Here is a 13,720-nt window from a genome sequence, read left to right as displayed (position 1 = left end):
AAAGATTTTTTGACATAAATTTAACCGATCGATCGGTAAGTTATTGTTGATTTTTCGGTTTTCGATTGGTTCTTTAAAAAATATGTAAATTTGTTTTTGAAAAATAACCGATTGATCGATTCGATTATCGAAAAATTCGATTATGATCGGTAGTTTTAGACAACCCTACATACAAACATAGAGAAGCAACCATCCGAGGCTCAGATGTGTGGAGTATGTACTCTTGACTCTTGAGTATGCTGGTCATTAAAGAAAGGGAAAAAGAGAGAATAATTGGTCTATTCAAATTGAATTTTGTTTATGATGCGGCGATAAGAGAACGAGAGGGGGGCAAAAAAAGAAAATAGCGTCTAGTATTGGCATTTTGTACTTCATTACAAGAACGACAGTACAAAAAAGCAACTAAAAAGGAGTGGACCAAACAAATCGAAGCGCTTAATAATGACAAACGAAATGAAACCAACGGTTCAGATCAAAAGAACTAAGGGAAGCGGAAACACGGAGCCGCTCGTGCCCAAAGTTTGGAGGTTATTCCCACCTCGAAACCTTATCCCACTGGACCCCACCCCTTTCCCCCACTCACCGTCAAAAACAAACCTATCCCCTTAACCATGGTTACTTTCCTAAACCACCTTCCTCTTTATTACCTCCACCCACTCTCCAGTCTCCACACCCCACTCCCTCCCTCGTTTCATTCTCCTTCTTCAAGAAAGTAACGACATCGGACGGTGGATATGAGTTGCAATGGTTGCCGAGTCCTTCGAAAAGGTTGCAGCGAGAATTGTGTACTGAGGTCTTGCCTGCACTGGATTGACACCCCTGAAGCCCAAGCCAACGCAACCTTGTTTCTCGCCAAGTTTTTCGGCCGTAGCGATCTCATGTCTTTCGTCTCTAGCGTCCCTGAACCTCATCGACCTGGTAAACCGCCGCTTCTAACCATGAATAAGAAATTTGAGATATCTATTGCTTAGAATTTCATTTTGCAGCTCTGTTCCAGTCTCTGTTGTTTGAGGCGTGCGGGAGGACGGTGAATCCAGTTAACGGAGCCGTGGGGCTCTTGTGGAGCAGGAATTGGCACGTTTGTCAGGCGGCAGTGGAGACCGTGTTGTCCGGTGGAGTTCTCCGGCCAATTCATGGGATTTCGGGTGGTAGCTTCTTTGCGGATGCATGCGTGTATCCACAATCGGATGATCCGTTCCTTATGCAGAACAAAGCGTTTGGTTTCAATAATCAGTACTCTGGAATGTGTGAAGGAAGATTAACAACAACGTCGTTTTACGCGGCGGAAGAATCAGAGATCATCATGACGAGCTTTAACAGCGGAAGTAGCGAGAAGATGCGACGAGATGAAGAAGAGAGGAAACTTTTGAATCTGTTCATTTGAGAGATTGACAGCGTCGGTGAGTATAATTGTTGTATTAGAAGAAATAACCAAAAATATTAAAAAAAAAAAAACAATTTTAAAATAAGAAATGTTGGAATTTACTTCTGGCGAGTTATCGAAATGTCTGTGTGTTTCTGACGATGATAAAGAGGTGAGAAGTTTGTGAGGTTCAACAGAAACATCTCCGAGAGAGGGAGGGAGAATCTGATCAGTGATCAGATTATAAGCGGCCAAACTTGATGACCCCCAATATGGATATGGGGGGTTCAGAGTATGAGAGACCCGCGTACGGTTTCACATTTTGACACATCTTTTTGCATGCACTCCCTTCCAGTCCACCTGGGGATTCGCATTCCTTTTCTGTTCTCATCAATCTGATAAATGGTCATTTAAACGGGTTAAGGGACGCTTAGAAATGGTTGTAATTTTAATCACAAACGTCCAATCTATTTACTATGGACGTCTATTTACTAGTATGAGGTTCACTATAAGGACTCTCATCCGCTTTTGGACCATTAACTAGACATCACTATTTGTTTTCCAAAAGTTCAAGCGACAATGAGTATCAAAATTGGATTGAAAGAGCTTCCATATAACATTCTCATTTATATGCGGATTAAGATTTGTCTTAGTGGTAAGCTCCCACCCCCATGACTTATTTAGTTCATGGGTTCCATACCACAGTTTGGAAAAAAAATATATATATATATAATGCATAAGAAAAAAAATTCATTACCTTATCAACCCAAGAAAATAGCACACCTACATCTAATCTAATCAGATTCCCCTTTCTGTGATATCTATATGGTTCTACTAAGTAATCATGGCATATGTGAAAAAAAATGGACCACAAGATCACTATTTGGTGAATTTCTCAAGTCCAAACATATCAATAATATTATCCTCTTTAGATCAAGCCTAAACATATCAATAATATTATCCTCTTTAGATCACATTATTAATGTGAGAGGCTCTGAAGTTTACTTATAAACCACTCGTTTGAGTTATATCAAATTGATGTGGAATTATACTATTATAGTCTTGACACTCTTCATACTTGTGGACTGGATTATGCTATGCCCAATAAATGAAATAGAAGTCACATTCAATTGAATTGAGATTTTATTCCGATATCATGTTGAAATTTTTAGACCAAAAATACTATCATATTGTCCTCTTAGGGTTTGTTGGTTCATTGTGAATACATTGAGTTTACAAAGATTTATTTTTCATGGACCGTCGCTAATGGTACTTAGGTTATGCCAGACTGATATGAGAGTATAGTATTGACCGGGGACAATCGTGTCGTATCGTATCAAGTTCCCCGTAAGATACACATGCAGGACAAAGATTTTCTTGGCGTCTTAAGTGGTTGTAGCAAAGCAGGAAGCAGGAATATGTAGAGTGAGGAATGCGAGGTTGCGCTCTTGGTATGAAATGTCAAATGCGAATTGGGGAAATGGGTACGTGGGTCCCAAATCATAGGTTGAAAATGGTGCTTCCCACGTCAGCCTTGCTACCTAGCCTCCTCCTCCATCGGAAGTGGGTTCCACGGCATCAACAACGATTCCTTTGACAAAAAAAAAGAACAAAAAATAAAGAAGCTAACTGGTGAAAAGACACAGGCATGACCTCGTTCTAATCCATTCGCCTCGCCGCGTCTCAAAGCATCTCCCTGTGGATCCCACCCACCATTCTCGGACCAAAATATTCTATGCCAGTACTTTGTCCACTCAAGCTATATCATTGATGCCCAGTCAATTATAATGTTATCAGCAACAATTACCCTCAAAGACATCGTCGTCCTCAACCGAACCTTTATCCCAAAAGTTTGGAGTCGGCTAATTACCCTCGAAGACAAACTTTGAAAACATCGCAAACCCTACTGATGGAAACACTAATAAGGTTTCTTCAGTAAGTTAAATGTTTAGGCAATAGCTATGTCTATTTACAAGCAGACAATAAGGAAGAACCAAACTAACGAGGCCCCAAGTCACCACTGACAACCACTATGTGTCACGCCGGCCAAATGAAACTATCAGTCTATCTATTAAGGCGGTAACATCAATAATCCTCTAAACATGGCATGTGCAGAACAATCAACAGCCATAGTTTCATTTGTAAATAAGCCGTAGGCGCTTGCAAAACCATATAGGCAGAATGCCTTGCAGATGGGTCTGACAGACTAATGAGAATTTGTATTATAAGAACAATTGACTAAAGACAATATTGAATTGAAGGAATCAATACACATATTTACAGCACTTTCATCTAGCCTATGGAAATGCACATCCTGTATACCTAATGTGAGCTTGATAAAGTAAACTATCAACCACTTATGCATGCAAACAGAAAACAAGAATTTGAATTTTGTATTACCAATGTAGAATGAATGATAGCTCCTGCTTTTTGCAACAACCAACCATTTGAGAGTATATCAGCCTCGGTTTCTTGAATTCGAAGCAAAGACACCAGTGCAATGTTAGCATTTAGGGAAGGCAGTCAGATAATCTTTACACTCTTGTTGTAAGGCTTGAAGGTAGACATTTTTGCTGCAAAATATGTGTTCTTAGGCTACATTCTTTTACCTGGAAAAAAAAAACATTTTCATTGCATTCAAGTCATGCTTGGACCAGAAAACAAAAAAGGTTAGGCTGAAATAAAAAGGAGAAAAAAAAATCAAGAGTAACGCCATAGGTGCTGGACAATGAGATACATGTGCTGGTTCCAATACTGCATCTATATGTCATAAAATTCTTCACCCTCATGAGGAGAGGATGATTTCTTCATCAATATTTACAGATGTATATTCATCATTGTTTTTTTGACCGCAAGTATATTCATCATAAGATGCTGTGAAAATAAAACCCCTACGCTGGACTTTCAGTACTCCATAGTCCATAACATGGCTTAGTAATGTGATGACATGGCTTATGGACCAAGAGCCACAATATAAAGAAAAAAGTTTCTGTATATATTGGAAGTAAGTAGCATTTTCCTCCAACTTCATATACAATTGACAATTATTCCCACAAATAACAGTAAACTGCATATTTACCTGCATTGCTACAATTGTCGAGAGGAGATCCTTGCATTGACTAAGCAAAGCGCGCTCCTTGGCAACTGTATTTGCAAGTTCAGCCACCAGAGAGTTCACATCCCCAACCTGTCAATGAATAGTAAAAATTAGAGTCAATAATTTTATCTAGTGAATTTTTGAATGGGAAAAAAATTATCGCTACACAAGGAGAAACGAAAAGCTACCAAGAGGCTAAGTTTAGGGCCACAAGAAGTAGAAAATTAGCTGAATACCAGACAATACTACAAGTAAATACAACCACAGAAAAGAAGGAAGGAGGAGAAGAATATGATTCTATATGTTGCTGGACAAAACAAGAACAGAAACTTGACAGAAAAATAAAAGAAAAAAACAACACACTAGGTGCATAGAACTCCCTTTGAAAATTATGAAAGATTTCTCATACATCACCTGTCTATAAAAATGCCATGTATCTACCCCAAAAAGCCTAAACAGGTTTCCAAGCCTGTACAGACAACCCTACAGCTTAGATTAATCTCAGTGCCCCATAAATGTTCCATATGAGGCTAATGGATCCTGCCATCTGTGTGCTACTGCGGTTTACAACTCCTATTGCACCATATGGCATTTTTTCATAAATATAAATATTCCAAGTCTCCTCAGCATTATATGACAGTACATTACATAAGAATAGAATAATATAGAGTAGGCCAAAAAAATCTTGTTGCAGAGATACAACAGAAAGACAGTGGAAGAAAAATAAAAGAACATAAGAGTCACACCGCTGCCTTGTAAGAAGTAGCCACATATGACCAAACTAAACAACAAAAGGCAATGAGAAAGAAAACAAATACCAGCATTATTGGGAACTTTAGAGAAGTTATCAGGCATGACAAACAAAGAGAAGAATGGAATTAAACACTAAATCATTAACGGAACCACCCAGAAAGTTCCTTATCATCTTTTACTCTGTCTAGGCAAGTATCTAACATATGCCAACCACAACTCTAGTCTACACGTGTTACCAACTCAACCACAATTCAAAGGACACCACTAGTAAATTAGTAAATTTAAAATTTACAAGGTGAATCAAAATTTCTTCAATTTCCTTAATGGTAATGCATTTTTTGAAAGATAAAAATATATGCAAGCATGAAACTATAATTGAACAATTCGAGGATTTCCCAAGAAAAAACTAGGTACAGGAAGTAAGAACAATAATCACCTTTGTTAACTGCAAGCATATTGAAGATGCCATTGCTTGCATCACATCAACAGTAGAAGAAATAGCATCCTTCACATTCTGGATATCTGCCTGTAAACAAAAGGATAAAAAATAATCGCAAAACATGCATCGTGTTAAGAAAGTAAGTTTCTGCAATTTGGAAGGAATCAAGAAAGGGAGGAAATGGCAGAAAAGCAGCATACTCTTGCCCCACCAATGACTGGCAAACGGAGAGTGCTAGCCCTCAAAGCTTCAATAGCCCCTGACAAAGAATTGGAATAATCTGCATCTATAGCCATCCATTCTTCTAGATATTTCATCTTCATTTGTAAAACAGTATTAGATTAAATTGGAACAACCAAACTGGAAGGGGGAAAAAACTCCACTCACCAGCAACTTGAGGGAAAGAAGCACTAGTGGAATTTATCAATATATTGGGTTCATAAGTTAACATTATGGAGAGATCAATTGAAGATGCATCTAACATGATTAAAGCTGATACGACGAAGTGGAAGAGTTTATATGGGCATTGGGTGACTGAAGGATACCCATAAAAAAGGATAAATTCCATATACACCTGCTCATGATGTATACAGAATATTGGGCTGTTACGACAAGAAAAGAAGTTAAAAAATGAACATAGTAAAAAATGAGAATGTTGTGTGGGAAGCGTGGCAAGAAAAAGGGACACCAGACTATTCCATCTAGGGTATGCATAATGCCAATCAAAAGAGGGAAGAAAATCATCTAAGACGGTTAAGGGCACAAAATATTTTGTAGCAGGGCTTAGAGCATTCAAAGAGGAGATACTAAATAAGAAGTGGGAGGGCCTATAACAACATGGATTGTCTCAAAGCGAGCTGTCAACGCCAGCATCTGTGCCTTATTTTTGCTGCCGTAGATAGTGACTTCCATTTGTACATTTTTTTCATGATTAGAAGAAATCTAAGCTGTTACAAGTTTCATAAAATAGGGATCCTAGACATTTGTAATTATCCTCAATGTGATATTAGCCAAGAGGGATTTTATTACTGCCATAATTATGCTCAGTATATACTATATAACGAGCAAAGCTTTCAGGAAGAGGGCATCAAAAATTTACCGTTCTTGACAGATTGAAGTGATAAGAAATGGGAATTTATAGGGATTGGGGAGGCAAAACTTTAGATAGGAAATAGGAATGAATTGACAAATGACAAATACAATCCACATAATATATTTCAAGTACATTCTGTTATAGATTCCTGTTGTCAACCTCAAAGGCTCAGACCGATTAGGATCAAACTTTGATGCTGATGATGATGGCGGCAATGACAACAAGAAAAATGAAGATTTTCACTAACAAAATTCTTCAGCCAATGCTACCTTTTGAATGCCTAAGTTGCAAAATGGAGGTCAAACCAAGACTACATACTAAATAGGGTGTTTACTCTAATAATCAATGTAGAGTTGAAGAAAGTTATTTCTCTATGCCATAATTGGCCAATTTTTCAAATGCTGTTCTACAGGCTTAGTCCTTTCCCAGGGAATTTAAAAGCAAAGAGAGGGAAGGAAGAGAAAGACCATCAACCAATCACAAAGGGAGAGAAGGGGATTTCCTGAAGAGATATACAAGAAGGTGAAATTGAAGGACAAAATCATAGGAAAACCGTATTGCTAAAATAACATAAATGGCAAAACCAACAATCACTAAGGGAAAAAGATCTTCAATCAATCAAGCCAGACATGCATGAGACAAATTAAATGTAGCATAATATCTTACTTGCCCCTTAAGGATGGAGATTAGCTTCAATTTTTGTCTCAGAAAAAGTAACTCATTTCTTTTGGCTCTCACAGATTCACGCAGTTTCCATGTCGCAACCAACACATTGTACAGGCTTTTCTGATGCAAAGAAGAATTGAGGTGAAAAATTCATCTAAAATGCTTGGTGTGATAAAGATGGAGATAGTTACATATCTGAATCTATGAGATATCCAATATACATTTAAGTGGCGAACAGAGAGTAGATAATTAAACAACTATCACATTTTGCAAATCCTCCCTACTCTCTCTGGCATGTCCACCACTGGCAGTAACAACAGAGCATTAACAGACACATTTCTTCATATGCACAAGAGTACTCATTATTGGTATCCACTTCTACTGAGAAAGCATTCACAGCCAGAACTTGGAACTTAGTTTAACTAATGGTTAATTGAGGGACATGGTCAAAAACATACCAGAAGATCATGAACACTTTTGGTAATCAACGTTACACCCATGCAAACAAGGAGATAAAACAAAGTTTGGAAAACCAATTTCCTCAAGTCACAATGATCACAGATATAACACTATTCAAGTCCAAAAACAGTAAATCACCACCATGTATATTCGTACTGGTAAATTCAACTATTTGGGTTAAGATAACAAGCCAAAAATTCTCTGATATAATGTTTTCAATATCTTTCAATGGAAGAAAAAATATAAATGCATTTGAATTGGTAAGGTGATTCATTGGACAATGCCACACCAACAAAGTTTTAAGAGCCTGCAATCTTCAATTCCATAAAAGCATTTCTCATTCTTGTAATGAACTAAAGTGATAGTTAGGACACTGGACTGGGCATACCACTCAAATAAATATAATAGATAATAAGAAAATATTTCAAGATTGTTTAAAAGTTCCAGTAAAGGCTTAATTAAAATTATAACAAGCATGTTAGAGATACAGAGCATTTCTTATTTGGAAAATTATGTTCATTTTCATACTGCTAACCTCCTTTTACAACTAAGCCATAAATCTTAACAACCTTCAGTAAATAAACAAGAAGCCCCAACAAGCGGAGGAGAAAATTCATGGTCACAGTAGTGACCATGGCTCAATAACTTATCTTTTCTATGGCCCACTAACTTCTCACTTGCTCTAAATAATGTGGTAAAAGATATTTCTAGATTCTTTACCTTAAAATAAAAAATAGCTAAACAATTAACAAAATGAGGATCTGTGTATGACATTATTGCACTACTGCATAAAGTTGAGAAAAGGAATTAAGTTTACTAAGAGACAAGAGGAAGACCAAAAAAATGGATTTAGTGGTAAAAAAAGACTTGGACTCTGTAGGATTAGTTGAAAGTGGGTTTTTGAAGGAACAAATGGCGAAGGAGAATTCAAGTGACAGATTCTCAATAATTTCTCAAATGGATTCACTTAAGTCAACCTCAAAAATGTTTGAGATTAGTTATTTTGCCATTCAACACAGTAAGTTAACTTGTTGGGTTGGAACGTTTCACATCATTTATACATATGCTAACACTCCCCTTCACATGTGGTTGGAAAATCCGACGGCCCAAAACGTGCACAATAACAGAGGCCCAACAATAGGGGTTCGTACAAAGGCCCACACTTGGGGCAACAACAAATGGGGGTTTAAATTGCAGAAGCTAAGGTTTGAACCCAAGACTTCCTACTCCGATACCATGTTGAGAGTAGTTACTTTGCCATTCAACCCAATACGTTAGCTTGTTAGGTTGGAACGTTTCACATCATTTATACATATTCTAACAAGGATAAAGGCTTTGATCACAATGTTGATGATAAGGGTCTGAGCAACTTAACCACAAACAAAGCCTCATACTACTACAACTTCTCTGGCACAAATCACTAAATTGGCAGAAGCTCATTTCTATATATTCCTCATTTCCCATCTCTAGCTGCCAAAGAACATAATTCTAGTGGGGGCCAATCTCTTATCACCACATCACAATCTTGCAAGACCTTCCAACTTCCTAGAGCCATCTAAGCTACATCACATATTCATCAAACAAATGAATGAAGCTTGGGTGGAACCAAAAACCCACTCTGTGCAAGTCAACAAGAATTGCACTGATTTAGGAGGAAGAAGTAAAAGTACTCGAATGGAACATGCTAATATTATCATTTTCCTCTTTATGACCCAAAACTGAATCCAAATACTACATGCCAAATCTAAAAATGAGTCCAAAATGTATAAGGATTCCACTCACATGGTCAGTTGTAATATTCAGACTCATAGGATCACCATGCTTCATTTTATTGTAGGAACAACCATCATGATAAATAAGAAACCAAAAGACATTTCACATTCAACCTCTTGGCAGAAATCTCTTTTTTCTCTTTCAAAGTTAAGAGAAGTACATAAATAAAAGCACCAGCACAACAGGATTTCACCCATCTACAAGCGATGAGAATTGAGATTAATGGTGTCTATGACAGCAAAAACTGAACGTTCATTTAAAATGTAGTTCCTGCTATGACACTTTCCCAAAAGCAAGTGTTTTAACCAAGTATTCTTACAACCCAAGGGGATGATTGTTAACTCTCAAATTTCTCTTTTTTCTCTCTCCACATAATCGATCATACGAATAGTGGAAGAGCAGAAACCAATTCCTTTCCCTATTTAGAGCTTTAATTATATCTCCAAACTCTAATTCCATCTTCTTCTACAGCACCAAAGATCATCCAATCAACGTTCATGAGTTTTAGTACCAGACACATATTCTTTAACACCTTGCAGAAATTTCCAAGAGTTCAATTTGTCTCCCATGACAAAATGTACGATTCAATCATAAAATATTACCTTTACGTCCTGGTTCTCTCTACCACCTCTTTTACCTAACGAACGCTGATCATTCTCCAGCCGACTCTCAAACAAGAAGATAAAGAAGCTTTGAGAAAAACAAAAGTCTTAATGTTATCAGTGCAACTTGTCGACAAATTTATTACCATTTTAACAACATAACAGACCAGTCTATAAACCGTCCACTAAAATGTTATATTCGTAACTCTACTCATTTCAAGGTTAGCATGACAAAAATCCCGAGTTTAGCAGAACTAACATTTACCAATTTTATCTGCTCACATCGTTCTTCAACCCACTATTTAATTTTCACTTCATCAGAATAAAACCTTTCCTTCCTACAACTCAACTTCTCAACCTTTGACCTTCTGATATGGTAGCTTCCCACTATAGCATGTTTATTGCTAGTTCCATGAAGTGCAGATCATGATAATAATAAATGATTCCTTCTTCCTTAATCTAACAAAAGATATAGAAGTTTTGACAAACACAAAAAACTTAACTATTGCAACTTGTAGACAAATTTATTAATATCTTAACAACATAACAGACCAGTATAGAAACTGTCCACAAATATGTTAAATTACTAACTTTTATCTTGAGTTTGGCAAACTTCCACTACCCAATCCAATAACTAGTTTAAGCTTCAAGCAACCTGACAGATTTCAACAGATCCGCTTAATCCTATAGCTTCTCAAAATAATCATATAAAACTATATAAGCTAACACTAACAGAAATACATAAATGAGGAAGAAGGGTGGATTATATTAGTAAGAGAGCTTCAAGGTCATGATCAATGAACTAGTGATATACTATTACTTCCCCCATTTTGATTTTTCTGTAATCATATTTATCCAGTTCCCCCTGTCCACTTAATGAATTATCCTCACTTGATGCATTCTTAGTGCTAGTTCAATTAAATAAAGATCAATTAAGTAATAATGCATGATACCTAATTTCTTTATCTGATGTTTATCACAATATTCTATTGCATGAAAACTGCACAAGTTTTGCAATGAAATTCTGGTATTTCCTATCAGATCTTGCATAATCTTCTATCAGTTAAGAGGCATACAAGCAAGGGAGACGGAAAATTTACATCACAAAACATAAAGGTTTTAGATCATGATCTTTTAGTAAGATATAGGATATAGCGTAAGCCATCCCTCCCCTGTTCCTACCGTATTTTCGTTATGTAACCATGTTGTTTAAACAATGCCCATGGGGTGATATCTGCAGTAGAAACTTCATATTGTGCAGCTAAAATTAGCAAGTAAATACAAAGCCCAACAGCTAGATAAACAAACAAAAATATCAAGAATTCCTGTCCCCAGCGAAGAAGAATGATAATAGAACCAAAACAAGTTCGTAAGAGCCACAAAAATTAGAAGAAAGCTTGAGAGCAGAAAAACTAACCATACCTCTGCATTTAACCTTTGAGCTGACAGGACAATATCAGCTCGAGCATTTACGAAACGCCACTGTAGCAACCGGTTGTAGAAAATCCTCAACATATGCGCCTCAACAATCCGATTCTCCCCAATCTTTCCTTTTCTAAAATCCACAGCAAAACCCAAAATGGAGGGTGTATTAAGAGTACTACTCATTATTCCAGCTAGTACACTCCTAGCCCGTGTCGGGCTCATTCCTCCTGAAGGCGACGAGGTTGAGGTCCCAAACTTACTGGGTGATGCAGGCCTAACCATGCCATCACGAATAGGAGAAGATTGGCCCCTGTTATTCACTACTCCCTTAGGAGACGACATAGGACTGTTGGCTGAAAACTTTCTCGGGGCAATAAGCTTCGGCAGTGCACCAGATGCTTTCAGCCCAATATAATTAGACAACGGGGAACCAGGCATCCCACGCGAGCCACGAATAGTATTTCGAGTACAGTTGTTGCTGTCATGTGTCCCTGAAGTACTGCCAGAAGACACACTCTCGGTATCCGAAGCTGCAGGATCACAGTGCGCATCAGTTCCAGTACTTGAATTGGCCTCAATTGTTAGCTCAACTGGTTTATCATGCTCCGCACAGCTCGAATTCGAGCTCAATCTTCCATCAGACGAGGCCCTATCATCCACCATAGAATGTTGCAATGCCTTAACCACATTTACTCTAGATCGATCCATACTCCTCCTTTCATCAGTGCAATCCACGCTCCTATTCACAGAATTCACTTGCCGCAACCTCCCAGGCCACCGTTGCTGCTCCACCGGCCGCGAATTCTCCACCAGATCCCTTCCTTTTGCTGGCGTAGTAGCCGATGCAACAACCTTTGTCCTCTCCGGCGTCCCCTTTCTCATGCTGCTAATCGGCAATGGTGATGGCGCAGGCTTCACTTTACTAACCTGGACAGAAAACGAGCTCCCCTGAAAGGACACCGACAAGCGCCGCGTCGAATTCAGTAGCATCTTCTGCGCATTGGAGAGTTCACCACCACTTCCAATTCTCACATCTGGAGAGTTCGGCCTCGGCGTGGCGGGCCGCTTTCGCTCAACGGACTGTGAACATTTGATCGGGGAGGGAACCGGCGTCATCATAGCCGCCGTTGAAGACGCAGTCCTCGGAACCGGCGATGCGCTCCGCTTACTTGATTGTTTGGCTGACGATGAGGAAGACGAAGAGGACATGTAGCGAGACGTAACCTCCCGCGATTTAGGACGTCGAGGAGCGAGAGCATTGTCGGGGTCGGACGGTAGAAGAGGCGGTCTCTTAGGGTTCTGTGAAGTCGTTTTGGAGTTTATCGCAGTAGAAACCACCATCGTCAAAATTCAACTCATATATCCTCCTTCAATTTCATTCCTTAAAAACCCTAATTTTCTGTATACAAATTACCAACAGAAAAACCATATAATCCCGAAGCCAAAACCCAAGCCCACAGATTCTGCGCAGTCGGAGATAATTTTTAGCGAGTGGGAGTGATTCATGCAAGGAGTGCCAGGTATAAATTTCAATTTCTCTTTCAATGTTTCAGAGAAAAAAGTGAGCAGCGAAAATGACCGTTACGATTCGCCGGCGAGAGATGGAGCGGCGCCTGGGGCTCTGTTTAAGGTAATATTTGAGAGCATAACTGTCGTGATATGCTATAAGTATTTTATTTGTACTAAAGAAAATGTCAGCACGGCATTGATGATAGTACTCGCGCGTGTTTCGGAGATGACGTGTGTAGGTGAGGGGTAGTTTTGTAAAAAAGGAAAAACTTAAAAGGAGAATTGCGTCACCATATGGTTACACGTGGAAGGAGTAGACGTGGCAATGAAAATAATTTTCTGAGAAGCCTTACCAAAGGACAAAAAGAATTTTGAATTTTCTTTCATTAGTCCAAAATGGGTACGTATATGAAGTCATGAACATAGATTTGAAGAAACCTGTCTAAATAATTATTAAAAAACGGAAGAAACTATATTGATTTCTCATGATATTTTCTTTATTATGTGGAAATAATTCCACTTCCCCCACATGGAACATTTC

General features: G+C 38.3%; 2 protein-coding genes across 2 annotated transcripts; one reads left to right on the top strand and one right to left on the bottom strand.

The window, feature by feature from the left end:
* Nucleotides 1-667: 667 nt before the first annotated feature.
* LOC120011367 (LOB domain-containing protein 39-like) lies at nt 668-1,438 on the top strand. Its single transcript, XM_038862467.1, has 2 exons — nt 668-918; nt 987-1,438. The coding sequence occupies exons 1-2, from the start codon at nt 735-737 to the stop codon at nt 1,382-1,384; spliced, it is 582 nt and encodes a 193-aa protein (XP_038718395.1). The 5' UTR covers nt 668-734; the 3' UTR covers nt 1,385-1,438.
* Nucleotides 1,439-3,562: 2,124 nt separating this feature from the next.
* On the bottom strand, nt 3,563-13,323 carry LOC120011001 (QWRF motif-containing protein 2-like). Its single transcript, XM_038861996.1, has 6 exons — nt 11,668-13,323; nt 7,412-7,531; nt 5,853-5,969; nt 5,650-5,739; nt 4,443-4,550; nt 3,563-3,972 (listed from the first exon to the last, which is right to left on the bottom strand). The coding sequence occupies exons 1-6, from the start codon at nt 13,009-13,011 to the stop codon at nt 3,898-3,900; spliced, it is 1,854 nt and encodes a 617-aa protein (XP_038717924.1). The 5' UTR covers nt 13,012-13,323; the 3' UTR covers nt 3,563-3,897.
* Between the last annotated feature and the right edge of the window lie 397 nt (nt 13,324-13,720).

Source organism: Tripterygium wilfordii, chromosome 12 (genome assembly GCF_013401445.1).
Source record: "Tripterygium wilfordii isolate XIE 37 chromosome 12, ASM1340144v1, whole genome shotgun sequence".
In the NCBI taxonomy this organism is placed as follows: Eukaryota; Viridiplantae; Streptophyta; class Magnoliopsida; order Celastrales; family Celastraceae; genus Tripterygium; species Tripterygium wilfordii.
Note: the sequence above shows the minus strand (reverse complement) of the source record. Positions and strands in the feature narration are given on the sequence as shown.